Below are 23512 nucleotides of genomic sequence, written 5' to 3'. Positions count from 1 at the left end.
CACGGATGTACACACTTTCTAAACGCTTCGCTAGTGCTCGCCATAGTAGGAAAGAAAAAGCTCTTACTTTGCTTTTTGGAATGCACGCTTCAAACAGACCGGTCAGTGAAGACGAAGAAGAGAATGATGTGTGCTCCCGGCGCCTATTTACACTATAGTCGCACCGGTAGTGACGTCATGGCTGTCGCCGGCCAACAAGTTGGTGTTTTTTCAATGTATGCTTCAGACACGGGTCACGACGAGGCGTTCCCCATAGCGACCCCTAGAGGACGCAGTTCGAAGTTCCTATGAAAGGGAACTACTCTTAAGACAAAAAGAAGGATGCAAGTATTCTTGCAGCACACTCTGCTGATAGCTAAAGTTTAGTTGTTCTGTAGCACTTAATGAACTGAACTATAGCCTGCCATTTTTTTCCTTTTCATAGTGTATATTTGATATATAACTACAATTAATAATTTATTTATCTGCCAGGTCTTATGTCATGTTTTCAAAAACTATACACTGTTACTCAATACATAATAAAATGAAGAAAAATTACTTTGTACATTTTATAGCGTGCATGTTCTGAAAACGTGTGAGAAACTGCTGATACATCTAATGTTTGTCATTAGAGGCTGTTGGAGATTTACAATAAATATATTGAAAACTGACATTTGTCTCATGCACAAATATTTCACACACAAAACAAGCTAAACTAAGTAACAGATTAAGTACTTTTATTTATTTTTTAAACAATATTGGATAGGATATGCAACCTCAGTTGAGTACACTGCGGTAAACAAACTTGGCTCTTGAGTTGTCAGAGACTGTGACTGGGGGAAAAGCAACACACTAACAAACAACATTCAGTTGATGTAAAGGATGCAAAGTGTGTCTTTGTACATCGTTATACTGAGAATTTTGTACAGCTTGAATAATAGTCCACATATTTAATGCTAAGATATAAAATAAAAAACCTCTAGCAGAAACTGCAAAAAGCTAAACAAATAGTACTGAAAATGTATTACAAAAACACTCATTTAAATTCATATGGTTGACATGCATCATTTGGCAGTCATAGTTTTATGAAGCCACAGGATCTGGCGAGCATGAGTGGCATGTTTTGGGTTAAGACAGAGGTGTCCATTTATTACACAATTCAAGGCATGTCACTGGTCCACCCAACACGCAAAGCTGTAGGGGATATTTAGATGGACAAACATATCCTGAGAGAAGACCAGGATACTCACAGCATTTATTTGGCTTTTATAGAAGATTAAATAGTCAAGTTAACAAAAAAATGCACTTGGCAGTTATGTAAATAATATAAAAAAAGAATACTGCAGCATGCAAAAGAAAACTCTTCATACCTGTACAGCACTCAGAGTCACAACTGCATTAACCCAGATCCCATAATTACTATTCTTCTGTAAAATTCCTCAAAGACTGCATTAAAAGTCGGCCATAATTGACCTTGATAATCATCAAACCCTTCAGTATAAGTTCCAGCTTTTTGGTCAAAAATGCAATCCAGACACATTAGCATGACACTCTCAGAGCAACTACATATATCTACAGATATCAGTTTTGGTATAATTATTTTCAGTATGAATCATACCCACAGTTACAGAATGCGGGTTGGTGGACGTAGAGAAAACTGACCCACCGATAATACAATAGACATTTAACTATCACAAAATTGACATTAATTTGCTATGTACCTCTGCCTTCTAAAATAAAAATATATCTCATAGCATCTTCAGTAGTTACAAATCTACTACAGAAAAGATTGCCTCAAGTATAGCTGGAGAACTTGGTTTGAAGGCAGCTATCATTTTGCAGGTGGATATGGTGATATAGACACTGATGCTGCCTTAAAAAATATTCAAGACAAAAACATGGTTGCAAGAATCAGTTTGGGAGGAAAAAAAGGCATTCAAGAATATTCGCTGCAAATGCTGCCTTGTTTCTGCCAGTCTGCTCATAAACACACAAACAAGCAGCTTTTGGGTAACCCTGATGCTCCCTTGAGTGCAACTGCCATGTTTTGGGGGACTGAATTAGTTTGCGGTCCTACTCTCAAACTCATTTAATACTTCTCTTCTCCATATCTCACTGTGGTGGTCGTGCCAGAGGAACGGTGAAGAGCGGAGAACGGGTTCTGGCAGGGTGGGGTAAGTTCTAGGATTTGTCTGAGGTGTTTGGTCGCTGTTTCCCATCCGTGTTCTGCCCGCTCTATTAGTAAAGACGTTTCTCATAACTGTGGAGACAAAAGACAATAGTTTGAGATAGTGAAACCCATCCTAGCTCTGACATTTAAAGGTAGTGTTGAGCACTGGTGCCCTCTAGTGACTCACGAGTGAAGTCCATGTACGCCACCCTCCACCTGAGCAGACATGGTCCGCTTCTCGAACTTCAGCTCTCCGGAATACATCATGGACCTGAATGTGCACACAAAAACAGTGTAGGAATTTTCAGTGTTTAAACAAGCCGAATGCGCAATAAAACACAGACACATACTTACCGAAGCACAGAGAGGCTTTTTGCACCAATGTCTTGGCAGCCGTGTTGGATTCCAGCGATGAGGTATGGGACAAATTTATGGATGGAGCCTTTGTCCTGCACTGAGCCCGACACTCCCTGAGCCACCTTCACCTTATCGCCCTCGCTGCCAAAAGAGCCAATCAGCAAAGAAAATGAGGTCATGTGATGAGAATAATATATCATTATATACTATACATTAAGAATACAGTGCATGCAGCACACTATTCAGAAAGAATTTAATTCTGAACATAGCAATTGGCTTCTAACTGCTGAATAATTTATCTGTGTAGTACATAAACACACATTACTGTGTACCTGAAGTATCGTTTCTGGCTGCTGGCATTTTTCTCCATGGCATCTAGTGAGCCCATGCCTCTGTATTTCTTCAGTCGCACCCCATCAGAAAAGAAATATTCGCCTGGAGCTTCTGTGGTGGCGGCCAACAGAGATCCCATCATAACTGCAGACAGAAAGCACATTAATTTCATTTTCAACATTTCCTAAATTGTTACAAGTGCACTATAACAACAATCACCTGTCGATGCCCCCAGGGACAGTGCCTTCACCACATGGCCGACCGTCTGGATGCCCCCATCTGCGATGACAGGCACCCCAAACCTCCGAGCGTACTCTGCCACCTTGTACACGGAGGTACCCTGAGGCCGTCCACATGCCATGACTACAGGGATCAGAAATGGACACACATCAGGCTTTATGACTGGTTAACGTGTGAAAGGAATAGTGCAACATAACAGTGAGTACATAACTGTATATTGTGTTGTGAAATACAGGGATGCAAACTTGCCACCTTTTGGCAAAAATCACCATTTTGAATCCAAAATAGTTAATTTGTGTAGATACGATGGGTGCTTGAAGTGTGACACCGTGTTCATTTACACACAAGCTGCTCATAAATTCCGTGTTTTCAGTGGCTCGGTTTGCAGTAGATGCAGCTCCACATGAATTAAATTTCTGCAAGTGCTGAGAGATTTGGTCTCTCATATTGCGCATTTGAAAATGCAAAACACCCCAACAATCTTCTCAAATTTATAACGAGAATAATTTATAAATCTGTGGTCAACAAAAGAGAAGCTGTAAGATCTCCCTGCTGTTAATGTTTGAAAGCAAAAAAAAAGAAAAACCACATGAATATTAGAATTGCAATTTTACTTCTATTCAGTCAAATTACTATTATTATGATTATTAAATAACGTTACATTATTACTTGTATAGTAAAATAGTGTTATACTAATGTAATGTTTGTGTAATTTATTAAAAAAAATATTAATACTATTAAAAAAATAAGACAAAAATAACATTAAGAAAAATAATAAAGATGATGACCATTCAAAAAAATAAAATAAAAAATATAACTGTGTCTAGGGTGATTTCTTTTATACATTTATGCTCAAATCGACTGTAAATCCACATTTTAAAACTCTCAACGCTCTCATACCACCCTGAGGGTTTGCCAGTTTGCATCCCTGGCAATATATGGATACTTTGTTGATTGCATGTGTGTGAGATTGAGTCCCAACCTTCCTGTGTGATGCAGATAGAACCACAGCCCATTCCCACTCTCAACGCATCCGCCCCTGCGTCTATCAGGTTCTTCGCCTGAGCAGCTGTAACCACTACAGAGAGAGACAGAGAACAAGAGTAAGCAACTGTGAAGTATGTGAACTCATGATAGTATTTCAATCCATATTTACCATTCCCTCCCACAACCTGCAGATCTGGGTACTTCTGCTTAATGTAATGGATCATGTTAATCTGGTATACGGAATTGCCTTGTGACGAATCCTGAAAAACAAATAAAAACCTCAATATTGGTGATGCTAGTAGGACTTACCTCACACTTCACCTTAAATAGAAACATCAAAATAGTTTGACAGTTTTGAATATAGGCCTACATGAAACTGATCTTGGAGATAAGCTCCCTCAAGCAACAGGCAGCATCTGCTTTCGTTTCAGTTTTCAAAACCAATGACTGACATTTAGTTTAGAACAACCGCAGTGGCTTTGACCTACCAAAACCACTACATCCACCCCAGACTGCACGAGCAGGTCCAGACGGTATTTATCGTCTTCACGGGTGCCGATGGCAGCGCCACACAGCAGCTGTTTGCGGGAGTCTTTGGAGGCCAGAGGATAGTCCCTGTTCTTCTTCAGGTCTGTGCGGGCTATTATGGCCACCAGTTCATCCTTGTCATTCACGATGGGTAGTTTACCTGTCGAGTAAATGAATAAAACTCATTGAGACCTTTTAGAATTGTTAAACACTATATTTTATAGTGTTTCCTGTGGGTGAAAGGGGACTGAAGCACTAAAAGTACAAACTAAAAGAATTTGATATTCAGTTAAAACGCTGTGATTGTCCAATTAGACCTGATGACTGTAGTCTGTGTTTTGGTGTTCTCACCTTTTTTGCTGCGTTGCAGGATGTCATTGGCTTCTTTTAGTGTGACACCAGCAGGAGCGACTACAAGATCCTCTCTTTTAGTCATGGCCTGGAAAACAATTACAGATGAACAGCCATAAGGGTACAGCATGCCAAGCACTTAAGTAAGTTTAAGTTAAGTTAAGTAAGTTTTTTTTCTTCTTCATACAGCAAGGATGCTTTAAATTGATCAAAAGGGACACTATTTAATAATGTAAATAATACATTATGTAAACAGTATGTAATAATGTAAAAGATTTCTATTTCAAATCACTATTTAAAAAAATATTTTCTTTTTTGAGCAGCAAATCAGCATATTAGAATGATTTCTAAAGGATCATGTGACACTGAAGACTGGAGTAATGGCTGCTGAATTCATCTTTACCACTACAGGTATAAATTGCATTTAAACTAGTGCTGTCAAACAATTAATCGCGATTAATCGCATTCAAAATAAAAGTTTTTGTTTACATAACACAAGTGTGTGTACTGTGTATATTTATTATGCATATATAAATACACACACATGCTTGTATATATTTTGAAAATATTTACATTTATTTAAATGTATATATTTATATTCATTTAATTTATATTATATATAAATATATATAATATATAAACATAACATTTTTCACATGCATGAGTGCAAGGCTTGACATTAACACCCGCCAAACATACCTGCCAACACTCCCGTTTTTCCCGGGAGTCTCCCGTATTTCACACCCATCTCCCGCCCCTCTCCCGTTATGTTATTTCTCCCGGGAAACTCCCGTAATTTGTATGGCCCTACCTCGTTATATGAATAATCACATCAATATATTATTCCAAGGTTGTCCAGTTGCCAGATCTTGTATGAAACGCATCCTACTCGCACAATAGACAGATCATAAAATTTTGAACCCATTTGTGACCTCAACCTGGCAACCTACAACTCAGTTGCGCTGTTGATATCTGTGCATGTATACGGGGGAAGTTGAATCAAGCATCACTGGTAGAAATGGCATTAGAAAGCTCAGGTGGTGCTACGGCTAAAAAAAACTAAATATAGCTGCAAATTCAACAACAGCTGGACGGAGGAATTTAATTTCTTATCGCGAAGCAGCATCGACAATTCCCACACTTTTGCAAAGTGTGTCGCACTGATTTTAGTATCGGACACGGTGGGAAAAATGACGTAACGCAGCACAATAAATCACAATGCCCCAAACCCAATCCGCGTATCCCGCATGAATACAGTCGGTTATGGCTTAAGTGGACGTAAACAGGTGGGTAAAAACTGGATATGTCTCATAGTATATACCGTCCATGCATTCAGCAGCCCAATTAAATACCTGTCATTAATGTTAATCAAACAACAAAAGATGTTAAATGAATGTTTACACGATAAATAAACCTACTGTAGAAAAAATAGTTTATTTAATTTACTATTGTATTTGTAATTTGCTTGTTTGTTCTTTTTATATAGACTAAAAAATTGCTCTCATATTATGGTCATATTGCCCACCCCTTGTCCACCCATATATACCAGCTAATATACCATGTAGTCTTGATTTGTGTGGTCAGTCTGCATTTGAAAGTTTGAAAGGGTTTTGAATCTAGCTAAATCAAGTAAAATCAAGTAACTTTAATATGTAACTTGCAATATGTAAAAAGTCAACTTTAATCATATAAAATGTAATTTGCCAACAGCAAAATTGTGGCCAGTGAAAATGCGGAGTGGCTAGTAACTTTGGAAACCCACTAGCCATGGTGGCTGGTGAGCAAAAAAGTTAATGTCAAGCCCTGCATGTGTGTAATTATATATACATAAATATACACCATACACACACATTTATTATGTAAACCAAAACATTTATTTTTGGATGTGATTAATCGCGATTAATCGTTTGACAGCACTACTTCAAACAATATTTTTTAATCGTAAGACCAAAGAAGACCATTCTTTCAAAACCTTTCTGGACACAAACTTTTGAACAATAGTGTAGATGCTCAAGATCACATAGGTAGTCTTACCTCCTCTAGGGGTTTGTTATGATCTTTCTCAGACAGGAAATCAATGTCTCGTGACGTGACGATGCCGACCAGTTTGCTGCCCATCTTGCCCGTCTCAGTTATGGGGATTCCAGAGAATCCGTGTCGAACTTTTGCTTCAAGTACATCACCTACAGTGTGACGAGGACTCAGGACCACTGGATCAGTGATGAAACCCTGTTCAAACCTCTGCAGGCACATACACAGAGACCTTGACATCAAATATTAACAGGTACCAACACACACACACTCACAAAAGACCTTACATTAAACATTTATGAACGGTGTCTTACCTTCACTTTGCGCACCTCGTTGGCCTGAAACTCTGGTGTGCAATTATGGTGAATGATGCCAATTCCTCCCATCAGCTGAGCAACAAGTCAGAAACATTCATATTAATTATTGACAGAAGTTCAGTCTAATCAAAAAAAGGATTTAAGAGGTACTCACTGCCATGGCAATGGCCATTGAGGATTCGGTAACAGTATCCATAGGAGAGGAGATGAGTGGGGTCTTCAGTGTGATTTTCTTGGTCAATGCTGAGGTCAGGTCCTACACAAAATATCATAGAAATGATTAAAATGTCATGTCATGATTATGAAGGTGTCATGTCAGTCTTATGCACACCCCTTCAAGTAAAGTGTAACCAAAAATATTTCTGTTAATAAAACAATTATGATCTCTGGCTTGATTTCAGGACAAAAGTGAGTGTATTTTGACTATGTAGTTCCATGTCTGACCAATAGAGGCAGAAGAGTATCAATAACTGCTGTACCTCATCATATCAACAGGAATATTATGCCTAGTGATAACATTTTTGTGTGATAAAAACATAACTGTTTTTGGTGCAAAAAAATTATAAAAAACAAAACAAAAAAACACTACTGTTCAAAAGTTTGGAGTAAGATTGAATATATTTATTTAGCAAGGACACGTTCAATTGATCAAAAGTGACAGTAAAAACACATAATATTACAAAAGATTTTTTATTTAACATAAATGCTGTTTTTTTGCACTTTGAATTCATTAAAAAATCCTGAAAAAAAGCATAACGGATTCCATAAAAATATTAAGCAACGTACAATGCAAACATTAATAATAAGAAAACCTTATTGAATAGCAAATCAGCATATTAAAATGATATCTGAAGGATCATTTGACACTGAAAATTGGAGTACTGGCTGCTGAAAATTCAGCTTTGCCACCACAGAAATAAATATTAGAAAACAGTTATTTTAAATGATAATAATATTTCACAATATTACAGTTTGTTTTTGATTAAAAAAATATGAAATATGCAGCCTTGGTAAGCATAAGAGAAGAGGCTTCCTTCAGATACACTGAAAAAGACTTTAAACGATAAGGTCAAAGAACTTGAACTAATTCAAAGAATACCACATATAAACATGGTAAAAGTGCATGTAAATCAAAATTATTTTTAAAAAAATGGGTGTGTAGAAGTGGTTAAGATGGGGTGACTGTGAAGTCTGTGACCTTCATTTGTACACCAGTGCTGAGAAATGTTCCTCTAACACAGATAAGCTCACAAACATTCACCTTGTCAGTACCAACAGCCTAAAGTTCCCAAAATACGCTTTTGCATTCACACCGTTGGGGAAGAGTGGCCTCATGGGAAAACAGACACCATAGTGGGAAATTTCCCAAATCTATGGTTCAGTAAAGGACAGCTAGTGAAGTCTCAGAGAAAAGTCAGACACAGACATTAAACCTGTTATTAAACCAGCCTAACAGGAGTTTCAGTTTCAATACTGGTCACACTCGCAGTTGTTTTGTGTTTTGAGCTTCGACCTCATTTACTTCATTATTATATTCAATACAGGGATTTTAAAGCCCTACTGTGCGCCAAAGGCAATAAAAAGAAAAAAGAAAACAAAAGATAATACAGCAGAATGTTCAAAGTTCATTAAATTTGTATGTGTGCAAGTGGATTGTGAACATTGTTCACAAAATAGAACACAATTCAAATAAAGGGGAGAAAAAGCAGCTGGTTTACGAGTAATTTGATGCAAATTTAAAACTGCTGAATTAAGTATTACAGAAGTCAAATAAGATCACAAAAAGTGAAGTGCTACTTTTCACAATTAAGGAAAGCCCGTGAGCAATGAAACAAAGGAGACAGCCTTTTAGCTGAAAATAGTGAGTCCAGAGAAAACACAGACGGGTTGTTTAAACCAACACGTCATTGTGAAAACAAACCGAATGAGTGAATGAAAGTGTGGAGGATACAAGGCAGACGACTCACCACTTCATCTGAGGTGAAGTCAATGAAGCCAGGCAAGATCAGGAAGTCACTGCAAACGAGACACATAGAGATAAAACAATCACTGACCAAAAATCAAATCATATATAATCTCTTGCAAGAGAAACAAACACTACCGTTCAAAAGTTTGGTGTCGGTAACATTTTTTTTTTTAACGTTCCTATTTTAAAATGCATTTTATTCCTGTGAAGGAAAAGCTGAATTTTCAGCATCATTACTCCAGTATTCATTGTCACATGATCCTTCAGAAATCATTCTGATATGCTGATTTACTGCTCAAGATTTCTTATTATTATAAATAGTAATATTATAAGTAGTTCAAAATATTATGCACTGATACATAGTATTACATAAAAGTAGTTTTTTTAATTACAAAAAATTACAAATTTTACTGATCCCAAACATTTGAATGGTACTGCATACCTCCTTAAGGTTAATTTTGTCCATTTTTAGCATTTAAATAGATGCAAAGATGCAAAGACATGAGCAAAATGTTGCAAAACTTCCATTTTATTTTAAAGGGAGAGGAGGCGGTACTTATGCTTCAGATAAACATTCAAGCATAATGAAAACCTGATGCTGACTCCTGGATTTATGACACCTTAAATCATGAGGAGCTCTAAAATAAGTGTGGTTTTTGAGGTGAGCTTGAGGAACGTCTGAGGCCCAGGCACATTCTGACATGTTCTCATTTACATGAAACAAACCTTCACCGGCCTACTGAAATCCACCGATACGTGCTATATAAATCCTGCTGACTTCCTTGACCAGATGACATAAATACTAGCAAGCTCCTCATGCAGACGAAAGGTAACTGCTTGGCAGATGAGTGCCAAAACCCAGTGGGGAGAGAGAAAGTTAGAAGGATTCTGAATAGGTTATGTATACGTAAAAATAAAGGGAGAGACAGAGGCAACTTGAAGGACAAACATATTTTCTCCTCTTGTGGTGGGCTAAATAAGGAGTTTGTGTCGCCCACATGAGCTGACCACACACCCCTAAACATCAACAACACAGGGTGTGAACATCAAAAAAAAAAGCCCAAATAAACAGACAGTTGTCCTGATTAAATGTGCTAGTCTAGATCTTTAGTACAAATCCAAGAATTGTTTTGACTGCCAGGAATATTGCAGGGAGCAATAGTTGTTACACCACATAGGCTACTCCTAAAAGTGAAGTGGCACCAAGCAATAAAAGCTCTTATCCATGTTAATCAGATTATTTGTCCCAACAAGCCACAATGAATGGATATTTCTTCCAGTGAATGCGATGGCCCTGCCCACAATGAAATTGGATTGGTTCAGAATCCTGCTCCGCATAACTTCATACTAACCATCAGATATGTTCTGAATGGTTGTGATTAAGTAGTGTTGCTTTGTTACTTTCTGTGTGTTTACATACCTAAATAATCTCTTAAACGTACATATTAGCATCTATAATCAGTTAATGAACTCACTGCAGACTTTCAGCTCTACAGACTCTCTGGTGGAACAACAAGTCTCAGTTTTAGATGACTCAGACTGTAAACTTCACTAGACTCAAAGACAGTACAGATTGAAACCCAGACTACCTCCAAATATGCAGACAAACACGGTGCCAAAAATATCACCACAGAATACAGCTTTATTCCAACCAGCTCTGAACAAATCCAGGTAACATGGTGATCCACTAAACCCTACATTTACTAATGTTTTTTTAATTGAAATTTAAACTGCATCCTAATTGTTCAGCTATATGGTTTCAATGAGCAGTTGCTCTGACTGAAGCGGTTCCGTAATCCAGTTTCAGTTTGAGTGCAGTATCTCCTTATCATCCATACTTTGTAGAGAAATGACATCTGACTAATTCCCCTTTTTTTTATTCAAAAACATTAGTGAAGCATTAGTGAACCCATTCTGCCTCACTGTACTTAGATTCATTCGTTTGGGGAAAAAACAAGCTACAGGGTCACACTCAACAAACATTTTCTTTCACTGACTAAAAAAGCCTACAAGAATTTAAGTTCTGCAATTTCACTTCAGTTGATTGTATTCTTGAGCAAGATTCAATGAACAATAGGAACAATAGGAGGCAGACATGTTAGCCAAGTGGGTGGAAATGTGAGGTTTTTAGCTTGTAAGAGGGGCTGAATCATAAAGAATATTTTAAAATCAAAATACACCAATGGGAAATAATAGCTCCATCCCTGTCAACTTAAAATTCAACAATGGGATCAATTACTTTTCAGTTATTCGAATTCAACAGATGGATTCAACAAATCAACAAATTTAATTCATATTTCAAATAGACAAAGTAACTAAAAGAAATTCCTTTGCAAGTGCAAATTTAAAATAGTTTAGTTTTTAAGAGTATAGGTTTTTTATTTATTTAGAAAAAAAATTGTTGAATACTGTTAATAACTTGAGAATAATAAATTTTAATATCTGTGCATTCTTAAAGGGACAGATCACCCAAAAATAAAGTCTGTTATCATTTACCTTTCCTTACATCATTCCAAACCTGTATGAATGATATTTTTCTTTGAAGCATAGGAATATATTTTGAGAAATGTCTCAGTGTTCTTTGTCTATACAGTAGATGTCAATGGTAATCGAACTGTACTAACGTCTTCAAAATATCTTCTTTTGTGAGACAGAAAATCATACAGCTTTTGGAATGAAATGAGGGCGAGTAAATGATGACAGAATGATGACATTTTTGAGTAAACTATGTAACAAAAGCCCAAAATCCTAAAAGGTGTGAAATAGGTTAAGTCAGATTTGATAGAGATCAAAATGGTGCCTGTTGCAACATTTTAATATAGTTTGAATAAACAGAAAAAACTCCAGATTATGTGCATTTTAAAATGACATGGCCTCTGAGTCAGCTAATGTTATAAATGGAGGAATTTGCTTGAATATTTATGGAGGCATAGAAATCTCTTTTATCTCTCTGATAAAATAATCTTTCAAAAAAAACATACAACAAGCCTGCAAAGTAACACAGGGGTGAGACATCTCACATCAGTACAACAGAGGTCTGAGCCTCATGTGTCATATGCCATACAAAAAAAACTGTTCAGATACACTTATGCGTGTGCATTACACAAATCAATTCAGCACATACACACCCGTGTCAGATTTATGGGGGGGTTCAGACATAACTGTGTTTTCTCTATCCCTGTCTGTGTGTATGTGCGTGTGTAGAATGACCCCCCCCCTCACATGACGCCAGCGTGAGGATAGTCATGCGGCCCACAATGCATCCCTACACACTTTTCATTACATATAAGACAGTTATACAGCTGGACCTTTCACCTTGTAATCTCAATCTTAAAGGCGAGACTGTTCATGAACTCACCATGTCCTAATGTCACCCATCAGAACACAAGTTTGACTCCTTACAGTCTACCATTACAATGCATTATGGGTAAACAGAATGAAGACATATATATGCATTGTCAAACATGACACACTAAACTGTCAACATTTACGCTCCCTCATGTCATTCCAAACCTGTATGACTTTCTTTAGTAATATACATAGGATATATTTTTTAGTGGCTGTAAAATGAAAGTCAGTGGGGTTCAATGTTGTTCAAACTCCCATCGTTCTTCAAAATATCTTCTGTTGTGTTCCAAAAAAGAAAGTAAGCCATACAGGTTTAGAATGACAAGAGGAAGAATAAATGGTGACAATTTAAATTTTTTACTGAACTGTCCCTTTAAGAAACCCCTTTGATTTGAGCTTGTGTAAATCAATCATGCAAATTATTACATACACAGAATTATATATCCTGGCTCAACCAAGCTAATATAACATGTGGCATAGATTACGATTGAAATCCCCCCCGCCAGCGATTGAAATCAGAATCTTTTGATTGTCTCCCAACAGCAAGGACCCTAAATAGACCATCCAGACTATATACAGCTGGAACGTTTGAGTCTCTTATTGAGCTCACTAGAAGACGATGTCTTAAATAAAGGACCATATTACTCACTTGTAAGTCATACCGTCCCCCATAGAGCAAAGCTCTTCCGCCGTGAGTCCGTCTCGGACAGACTGCTGTTCTGATCTGTAATGTGGATGCCCATTACATACACACAGAGTATCACTGCAGGGAGAGGAACCCAATGAAAAGCACTTACTTGTAGGTGAGACCATCTCCAACTGAAAAGAGCTGCTGGGCAGACAGTCCGTCATCAGGGATATAGCCAGTTCCTCCACTTATCAGATAGTCTGCCATACTGGAAAGAGAAATACACAAACACAACCTGTAAATAGCACCGTTCTCGTCATAGCTAATCTGCAACTTTGCTTTCGAGCGAAGTAAAACCATCTCTGTATTTATATTGGCATTCTGTTTATAGTCTAAATAGAATTTCCATTCAAATTTCTTATCTTTTCTGAATTTCCACTATATGTAAAAATCCCATTCATTTTTCCATAGCGGAATTTATTTTTAACTATCACTTAAAGACATACCTACTATGAGCTGCAGAGTTAATAATCAATGGTATATGCTTTTGTTGAAGCCACCAGTTTGCATTATTTCAACTTTTTTTTTTTTTTATTATGTTTAACAGTGATGTTTAACAGATGTTTCCTGAGTGAAAACTACATTACCCATGATTCTGCAAAGAAAGCTCCAATCAGATAATCAAAACAAACAATATTAGTAGTTGTCAATCAATATTAAAAAAAATTATAACCTGAGAGCAGGGAGGGCAACAGCAAATTAAGCATCTTTTACACAATATTTACTCAAAACTCACTAAAAATAAAATGATCCATTGACTAGGCCAATGGTGTCCAATCATGCCACAGGAGGGCCACCTTCCTGCAGAGTTCAGCTCCAAACCTAAACAAACACACCTGAACTCGCTAATCAATCAAGATGTTTGAAATTACTACAAACCTCCAGAGAAATGTGTCGGAGATGAACTCTTCAGGCAGGTGGCCCTCAGGAAACACGTATGGAAATCCTGGACTATGTTACTGGTAGATTTTTGGAACTGTTTTTAATAGAATATTAATAGATTATTTTAATAGATGTCTGCTTATATTTGGCCATTCTGTTTGATTGTGATGCGTCTGTTTTAGGTTGTTCCAATGAGGTTGTCATTGTTTTACGGTGTCTGGCTGATGCCAAAAATGTTAAAATGGCTGATATTTGATTTCAATGTGGCTGATTTTATAGACTCTGTCTGTACCAGTGGCTATGCCACTGTTTTTATTGACTTTGGCTGAGGTCGATAATCTAAGTGACCGAGTATCAGCTGATATTTGTTTTTAAATGTACTCAATACGGATGGAAATCAGCCAAGGTTGTGATCTTATTATGGCCAAATATCGGTCGATTTGTCGGTCTCTACACATTAATGTAAATCTAAACGTTTCGAAGTTAATTTTAAATCTTAGCACTTTTCTTTTTTCTGCTATGGAGGAAATAGTATTTATTTCAGGAAATGCATTTCTCATCGGTTTTATTTTAGTAAAAAGCACAGTTAACAGGAAGCCACGCAGATTCTGTCTGTGTTAAACCACATGTCGCGACGCGTGGAATATTGGGAACAAGGCGTTTAGGTTCACGATGTAAACAGTCCATCGATAACCAAAACGCACGTTAAACACGTCCTGGTGCTGTAATAATGTAACTATCACAGCGCCGTGACCTACTAACATTATTCCATCTGCAACCGCGATATAAAAATAAACGAACAGATGTTGACACATGCACATAGACGGCCGTAAACTGACAGAAATATTGTATTTGTGAATTCATGCATACTCTTTGAATACAGTAAATTAATCTACAGACTCGCACTACTGGCCCGGTGACCTACATTTATGTACATTAATAAAATGTAAGTCAGGGAAACCCGGAGGAGTCTCTATCGAAATCAAAAGCGAACCTGGTGAAGATTCTTTGTTAGTACTCCTCCTGCTACACATTACTAAAATAACCATATTTAACATGATACCCGAGTAAATATAAATTCAAACCTTTTCTATAGATGAGCACGCGTGTATCTGGAGCTGATGCGCGTCAGATGGGACAACCCAGTTTACCGCTCTCTGTAGGAGAATGCGTTATCTAAAACCGGTTAGTTCATCTATACACCCTATTGTCCGGGTTTTCAGATCCTTCAGAGGGTCTCGTTTGAATTCGGGTTTTGTGATGAGTCTGGCTTTATGTAGAAAGCGAGGCAGACACAGAGCGCGCGCGTCATATCCTCAACAGCTCCACAGCCACGTGGTGACGGCATGGTTAACTCTTTCATTACCGCCACATTAGTGTGTATATTCGTGCTCTATATTTATACATTGTGTATGGGTCAGTGTCAAATAAGGATGCCCGAGACATTAAAAAGGTGAAATCATTTGATATGGGTTCAAATGCATGTCAAGTTATTGAAATGAAATATTTGTATTCATGTGGGCTTATAATTTACACTATTTTTAGATACATTTGATATAATAAACTGTAAAACGCTTTTCTTAAGTTAATATATCAAAACGTGTTGTTTTTTTTGTTTTGTTTTTTGTTTTTTTTTACCGGAAGGTAAAAAAGTGAGGGTCTAAAGGGAAGGGAAAGGAGAGGAGGGGAGGGGGTCACATGTAAATGTTGGTTAGGCCACACTGACAGCAAATGACTTTTTAACTACATTATTTTTGTAAGAATATCAGAATTTTAATTAGACTCTTCTTGTATAATGTTACACCTCATTTTTGACTTAAAACTAAAAATTCAGAAATTGAAAACCTCTTTATCATAAATTTGTATTCAAGTCACTGTCCAAATTAATTACATTTTTTAATGTATTTTTCTGAAGTCCTTTCTCATTAAGTCTTGAATAAATGCTAAATAAGCCAATGACCCAATTACATAATGTTATAACCAGAGACCAGACACATGGTGGCTCTGGTAATTGTCTAGCACCACTGCTAGATTTAAAAGTCAGCCACAACCAATTACCTGATGCCAATTGCTGAAGGATGACAGTGCTTAAGCAGATTACAAATCCTCTCTATTGACTGGCCAGCACTTTGCCCACACGAAAGCCCAAACTAATTTTGATAAAAGTAGTCTTTTAATGTGCACATTATTCATTCATCTGAGGGGGGGGGGGAATAAAATTTTAATGTTATAAAATGAGTAGCAACTTCGGCCATCCATTGAACGTTTTTTGTAATGTCTACCATGTAAATAATTTCCTCTATCCATATTCTCATTGTTTAGACACCGCAGTGTAGCACCTTGTAAAAACAACAATTATAGCACTATAATGCAATTCATGATCAAGTCTGGTGTGCTTTGCTTTGTATTCCATTGATTAACATGGGTAGCCAACCATAAAACAGCAATTTGTACACCAAATTTGTTGGCATGCCATTCAACAACTCAAATTATGATCTTTTTCATTAAAGCAACCAAAGGCTTAATCTTTTACTTTAAGTCTGACACCCCCAGGCAAAATTGTCAGAGGCAATGGTAATGTGAGCACATATCCCATGATTGCCCAGGGAGCTTTTGGACCATTGGGGCGAGATGGGAAGTGCATGTGGGTTTGTAGCATTTATTTAGACAAGTGAGTGTGTATAAGAAGTACAGACAATAAGCATGGCTCTATTTGCTAAGAATAGTAGCGTGTGTGTGTGTCAGAGGCAACAGCCGTTAAAAGCCCTGACCCTTGTCTCCTCCCATCACAACAGAGAGGTGAAGCGGTTATATGTAGCTCACCATATGTGGGTCAGTGGACATGTGGGTCAGAATATCGTCCTGCACCAGCAGCTAATTCAGTCATTTCTGTAAAGCTACTTTGCAGCGACTTGTATCGTGAAAAGCGCTATACAAATAAACTTGAAATAATTATTATTTTTTTAATTCTGACCCATTTGGACTTTGCCAGGACTTCACACTCCACTGCATAGCTGGAGAAGACCTGATCTGCTATGCCCAGAATAGCGCTTTTAAATGTCAACTTTTGTTGACCTTGCATCAGATTTTAAGCCCTTCAATTATACAAGCCTATTTTAACCCCTAATCTTGATGGTTTTAGAGATTAGAACAAGTCTTACATTTAATTATAGCATGACAAAAGGGGATTTATATTCCAAGTTGAATGCATTTAAGAAAAGAAACGGGCTCAGAAGAATATGTGATGCTCAAATCTCGATTATCAAGAACCGATAACATTTCTGACTTTGTGACCTTCGACTCACCTGTCTGGAAAACCTGCTTGTAAACGTGTTGTCGTGTAGCGCTGGGCTGCAGACTCATGTCCGCGCACATGAGGAACCCCTGGGAAGCCATTGGGAGAACATGCAGTGTTGTTCACCATCTCGTGGTTCATCTCCTGTTCTTGGAAGTCTTCTGGAATCTCCTCCATCTCCGTCCTGTTTAGGGATATAGTCTGTGCACTGTTCATTTCCAAAACAAATCCAACCAGTCCAAGCCAGTCTTGTGGCTGAGTCTTGTGCAAATTCAAATGATGGTCTCTGAATCCTGTTCAAAACGGCACAATTATGGATCCAAGATTCAGATTCAAGAATGGAATGAAAATAAGTATGTAACTACGAAGGCTAAAAGTGATCTAGCTGTAAATCCAGAGTTAAGCAGTTTCATTTCTCCAGGATCCCGTGGTTGTTTGTGTTTGATGAGGTGAGCGAAGAGCTTTGCTTTGACTGATCTCATATAGCCCGGGCGAGTGAGTTCCCAGGAACTGTGAATCCATGCTCTACGCACCTGCTCACATGGAGACCAAGGTGTCACCGTGGAGATCTTCCCACCTCTGAATCCCACTGGCCCCTGTGTGCGAAAGCACTGGTATAATAGGAGGACTGAGAACAAGGAATAGACAAACTAGAGATAGTAAGAGAATGTTCAAGCCTGAGGGAGTTACATACTGGGACATTGAGGAGATAGAAAGGAGTGTTTTGCTCTTGCGCACTCTCTCTTTGTGGCTTTAGCTGTGGTTCTGTCAAGAGCGCATGTCACTCACACAAAGAGGATTGGAGAATTAGACCTGGGGACCATTAAGACGAAAAAGGCACTTCACTGACTAAGACTTTGTGTATAAATGTGTGCGTAGAGCCAACAGCTGCTGGCATAGAAGGCATAAAACAAACAGACAAACAAGATAAAGCAAGCAAACCCAACAATAGCTGAAACAAACTCAAAACATAGATGAAACAACCAGAAAAAGTTGATGAAACAAGCAAACAAATGAGATTAAACAAGTAAACAAACTATAGAACAACCAGTCAAAACAAACTAGATAAACAAATTAGATCAAGCAAAAACAAAAAATAATAAATACAAATAAATAAATAAAAAATAAAAACCAACATAAAACAACAATGTAAAACAAACGTTTAAAATTTTGCTAGGGTGTTCATTGTGTTTGCTAGGTGACGCTTACCCAAGTTAAGATAGCCCACCCCATGATATTCTCATACCTATATTATATTACATATATATATTATTATACCTCATACCTATATTGCTTAGTCTCTGATATTTTTTTCGCCTGCCAAACAAAAATCGTTCTATTGGTTTACAACTTATTTTGAAGTATCCTTCATGTCTAGCACATGCAGAATATTTAGGGTTAGGGGTTTATTCATAAACAATCAAGATTAATTTTTTGTCTTTTTAAATAAGTATGCCTCACAATGGCAAGGCCACAGATTATGTGTCAAAACGCATTGTCATTGAGTAGCTGACAAGTGCATTGCGCACTATAACGGAAGGCTTTCTTTTCCTGTATATTTCATATTAAGCAAAAGCAGGTGGTTGCTGGTTTGAGGCAGTAGCTTAAGCTGAAATCCTCTTAGACATTATGAAAAAAACAGTAGCTGACTGTCTTCAAAACCACACATGCAAAACCTGACACAGTGTGTGGAAGATCTTCGAAACTATGTAAAATAATTTATCTACATAGTCGTCTAAAATATATAATGCATTTGTCATCCTGTCTAGTGAATCAAACCTGTCTCTTCTCATGTGATTACCATGACCATGATAAGGAATCTCATGCATATTTTGTGGGGAGTCCCATTCACAAAACTGTGTGAGAGGGTCAAGCACATGACGGAGGTCCTCTCCTGACCCTCTGCTGCCTGTGTGTGTGTGCAGCAATTCAGTGCGTTACGGGAATTAGTCTGTGTGTGACTCTCGTCAGGTGAGCAGCTGGTTTCAGTTTTACTTTTTAAAGATAATGACATTGAAACAAAGCTTTCCTGATTTAATGCAATACATTATTTTATTATTTATCCAAATCTACCTACAGTCCATTGCACCTCTTACAAAGATTTACTGTATACGAATGTATAAGCATAGCACTATATATACTATGACATTAATCAATTACCATATTCATATACTATGGTATGGTATTTAGATGGTATTGTCTTTGTACACGTCCAAAAAAATGTAGGTACTTTTTTTTTTGTTTCTGATCCCCCCTATCGACCATTTATGGTAATTTAAATATGGTAATCATCCATTTCTCTCTTTCGGCCAGAAGAGAGCAGCATAGACTTTTACATCTTAATATCTCCTCCATTACACAGTTGCCCATATCCTCTTGAGACCCAGAAAAAAAAGCTTTGTGAATTTAGTATTTTTTTTTCTTCTTGTCATTACATTGTTTAGAGCATAAGAAAAAAAATGAAAAGGCAAAAACAATAGGATTTTAAAAAATCACCAATTAATTTTTAGGTTTCAGGATTTTTTATTCCAAAGTTTGTATAGGAAGTATTCTCAACTATGTTATAAAAGATATAACGGAATGATTTGATATACCACATTGCTTTATGCAATGGGTGTATAGAATATTCATAAACTGGTTTTCCCATTAAACACAATGTTATCTACTGTATCTAATTTCTCCTCCATTACACAGTTGCCCATATCCTCTTGAGACCCAGAAAAAAAAGCTTTGTGAATTTAGTATTTTTTTTTCTTCTTGTCATTACATTGTTTAGAGCATAAGAAAAAAAATGAAAAGGCAAAAACAATAGGATTTTTAAAAATCACCAATTAATTTTTAGGTTTCAGGATTTTTTATTCCAAAGTTTGTATAGGAAGTGTTCTCAACTATGTTATAAAAGATATAACGGAATGATTTGATATACCACATTGCTTTATGCAATGGGTGTATAGAATATTCATAAACTGGTTTTCCCATTAAACACAATGTTATCTACTGTATCTAATTTGCATATTAATGTGCTGTTGTGACAGTATGTTGAAAAAAGAAGTGTAAATGGTAGTAATAATTGCTCAGATTTTCATAACAAATAATATTTCATAAGAATATTGATATATAATTTCTATTCCTATTCAATTGTTTCCCAAACTGTGTAATAATCATGCTTTTAGTCCTGGTGTCCTCTACAGAGGATGTGTATGAAATGATGACCTGTTTCCTAACAGGAAGTCATATTTGATTTGAAACCCCATAACATTTTCCGGCGATGTTGATTTATGACAAACAATTTGAAAATTAATCAGATTTAAACAATTACAAAATATTCACATTTCCATAAGGATGTAGGCCTACAATTTTATCACTAAATTAATGTCAGCCATCCAAACATTTGGTATCTGTGAAAAGCCCTGAATGTGCTCTTTACAGGACATCCCGATTAAAACTGTGACATGCAAGATCTCGGAGAAATTCACTTAAAATATTATGTCCTCTACAGAGACAAAACTCCATAGCTGGGTCTCAGGAGGATATGGTTGGCTATTAAATAAATTGCTAAACTTTTGAATTGCACAAAAGGTCACCTACTGTTAATATTTTGTGTAAATGAATGCTAATATTGAATTCAAACACGTTTTAGTGACTTTTACTTTACGATTTTCCTTGGTACTTTCTGGTGACTCACAAAGAACATCCTGTTTCACTGGAATAAGCAATATGTTCATAGTCATTAACCACTGACTGATTTTAGTAAAACGAGTTAGTTGTTTGTGCTGATTTATAGATTTAAATTAGCAACCAGTTAGGAATTAGTGATGAGCAGTCTATTTCCGCGAATCGGTTCTTTTGAACAGTTTCAAAGAACCGGTTCGAAAACAGCAATTCGGTGATCCTTTTACGTTATGACCATAGACTGTATAAAAACAGGTTATGACGCAATTACGTCCATACGTCTTCCCTTACATGTTTTTAAAATACTCCAATAAAGCAATGTATAGGTGTTACTTAACTTTTTCGTAGGGAGGTTTGTTGTAATGTGTCCCCGCTCATAAAACCATGAAGTCATTTAGGAAATGCGTTAATAAAACTATATACATCAATCGTTATACAATCGTCGTAAGCAAATTTCACATGTTTTCTAGGCTAATTAATGTGATGTTTCGCGATGTAAGTAAAAAATATAAAGACGAGCTTTTGATTCGAGAAAAACGTAGACTGATTCGTACCGGTTTTGTGAACTGCTTCAAGTGATTCGTTGAAATGATTCACCTCAAAAGGACGGCTCTTTCACATCGCGGGAATTTCTGCATGTTGGATGTTCTGAATTTTGGAAACTCCCACTTCACAGAAGGATTTTAGTATGATGTCATGACATGAAAAGGAAAGCGGAACACAACCACTGGCACAGCTGTAATAAATTCCCACACAAGCAAGACCGTCATCCCTCCTGGTAAGAAAGACGAACGTTTTAACTTTTTTGTTGGGTATTTTGTCAGTTATTTTGGGTCGTATTTAGGGCATTTTATCTTGCTTCTCAAAGTAACATTAAGGAACTATTCGTTTCCCTTATTCAACCAACGCATTTTCCCTTCGAAATTGATGAAACGCCAGTTTACATGAGGATGTTCTGAATTTTGGAAACTCCCACTTCACAGAAGGATTTTAGTATGATGTCATGACATGAAAAGGAAAGCGGAACACAACCACTGGCACAGCTGTAATAAATTCCCACACAAGCAAGACCGTCATCCCTCCTGGTAAGAAAGACGAACGTTTTAACTTTTTTGTTGGGTATTTTGTCAGTTATTTTGGGTCGTATTTAGGGCATTTTATCTTGCTTCTCAAAGTAACATTTAAGGAACTATTCGTTTCCCTTATTCAGCAAACGCATTTTCCCTTCGAAATTGATGAAACGCCAGTTTACATGAGAAATAAAAATAAATGAATTGTATTCTTAAGCCAGTATGTGTTATTAACTTCCGGAAGCGTGGCTCGTGTGTGCTTTTGTTCTTTATAAAGGACAGTCCTGGATATCCGCAGCGAAACATGTCTGAACTCGGGTTTCTGAAGATCTATTTAATCGGAACCGCGTTTTCCTTTCTGGTGGCTCTGTTTGGGCTGGTTGATTCTGTCGGAGGTCTGATGTATTCTCAAGGACTAGACTGGGCAGACGACAGCTGGACCGAGAAGTTTCCCATCGTGTCTCCATCACAGACTACTACTACTACTACTACTGCTGCTGCTGCCAACAACACCAAGCGCAACGGGTCGAGGTGATGTTCTCCACTGCCATCGGTGGCGAATCTTTAATTGCACTAGGAGAAATAATCGGTGTATTAATGTTACTGACCTACTAAAGCCTGCTGTGGAATTATTTCCTCCTCTACACTACTGCGAGTCAGACATGAAGAACATCAATAATGGCTGGTCATTCTACAGCCATATGAGACGTCAACTCTTCACACTCATTAATTTTTTTTTTGCTTTGTTATTCTGGTTTCTGCAAAGAACTTGTCTGACTTTATGTGATGAAGACCCTGCAAGAGTAGAAAACAAAATCTTCGGGATAGATTGAAAGCTTAAAAATACTACAAACATGCTACATGAATATGCTGGACTCAAAATATTGAAATCCCTCCCCCCCCTTTATATGCTGTTTATATGAAGACTATAATAACACACCATGTTAATATACATTTGTGTAACATGCTGTGTTCATCATAAGAAACTGTGCCATTAGGCAGCAAAATGTTGTTTGGGTTTTGGGTAAAGGGGGTCTGAAAGATATCAGCCAGGCAAAAGTTGTTACTAAAACTCACTGTTCTATATTAAACTGAATAAATGTATATACAGTTGCACTGTATATCACTATAGCAGCAGCCTGGTTTTATGCACAAGTTTGCTAAAGTTTTTTTTTTTCATTTTTAATTAGAAAAATTACTAAATCATAGCACGTTTTTGTTCAACTTTCAGTGCTTTTTTTTTTTTTTTTTTTTGTTATGTTGAAAGTGACAGTTACTAAGACAAGCAAAGAGAGAGT

At 37.1% G+C, this 23512-nt stretch overlaps 1 protein-coding gene and 1 long non-coding RNA gene across 7 annotated transcripts; one reads left to right on the top strand and one right to left on the bottom strand.

Annotated features, from left to right (window-relative positions):
* Positions 1–699: 699 nt before the first annotated feature.
* Positions 700–18187, bottom strand: LOC107725554 (inosine-5'-monophosphate dehydrogenase 1b-like). Of its 5 annotated transcripts, XM_016534835.1 has the most exons (17): positions 18006–18187; positions 17483–17656; positions 13405–13503; positions 13257–13331; positions 9261–9309; positions 7448–7549; positions 7291–7365; positions 6980–7186; positions 4946–5033; positions 4555–4754; positions 4236–4326; positions 4062–4157; positions 3059–3202; positions 2839–2983; positions 2504–2647; positions 2337–2420; positions 700–2239 (listed from the first exon to the last, which is right to left on the bottom strand). In XM_016534835.1, exons 2-17 carry the CDS (start codon positions 17647–17649, stop codon positions 2218–2220), a joined length of 1788 nt encoding a protein of 595 aa, XP_016390321.1. In that variant the 5' UTR covers positions 17650–17656; positions 18006–18187; the 3' UTR covers positions 700–2217. The 5 variants fall into 5 exon arrangements, with proteins under 5 accessions (XP_016390321.1, XP_016390320.1, XP_016390323.1 ...); XM_016534834.1 differs by having other exon boundaries at positions 17483–18187; XM_016534837.1 differs by lacking the exons at positions 17483–17656; positions 18006–18187 and adding an exon at positions 15263–15534.
* Positions 14198–23143, top strand: LOC107725555 (uncharacterized). Of its 2 annotated transcripts, XR_001638132.1 has the most exons (3): positions 14198–14257; positions 21821–21922; positions 22492–23143. It is a non-coding gene; the product is annotated as an uncharacterized LOC107725555 (long non-coding RNA). The 2 variants fall into 2 exon arrangements; XR_001638131.1 differs by lacking the exons at positions 14198–14257; positions 21821–21922 and adding an exon at positions 22115–22229.
* Positions 23144–23512: the final 369 nt, after the last annotated feature.

The sequence above is a fragment of the Sinocyclocheilus rhinocerous genome, unplaced genomic scaffold, assembly GCF_001515625.1.
Source record: "Sinocyclocheilus rhinocerous isolate Xijiao unplaced genomic scaffold, SAMN03320098_v1.1 scaffold153, whole genome shotgun sequence".
Lineage (NCBI taxonomy): Eukaryota > Metazoa > Chordata > Actinopteri > Cypriniformes > Cyprinidae > Sinocyclocheilus > Sinocyclocheilus rhinocerous.
Note: the sequence above shows the minus strand (reverse complement) of the source record. Positions and strands in the feature narration are given on the sequence as shown.

What these genes read in the sequence shown, in the direction of transcription:
- LOC107725554 (XM_016534834.1), bottom strand. Translation starts at nt 17,688, where the DNA reads ATGAACAGTGCACAGACTATATCCCTAAACAGGACGGAGATGGAGGAG. An exon ending in CCTGCAACGCAGCAAAAAAG is followed by an intron (nt 4,755 to 4,945) that starts GTGAGAACACCA and finishes TTTACTCGACAG; the next exon opens with GTAAACTACCCATCGTGAAT. An exon ending in GTCCCTGGGGGCATCGACAG is followed by an intron (nt 2,984 to 3,058) that starts GTGATTGTTGTT and finishes TTCTGTCTGCAG; the next exon opens with TTATGATGGGATCTCTGTTG.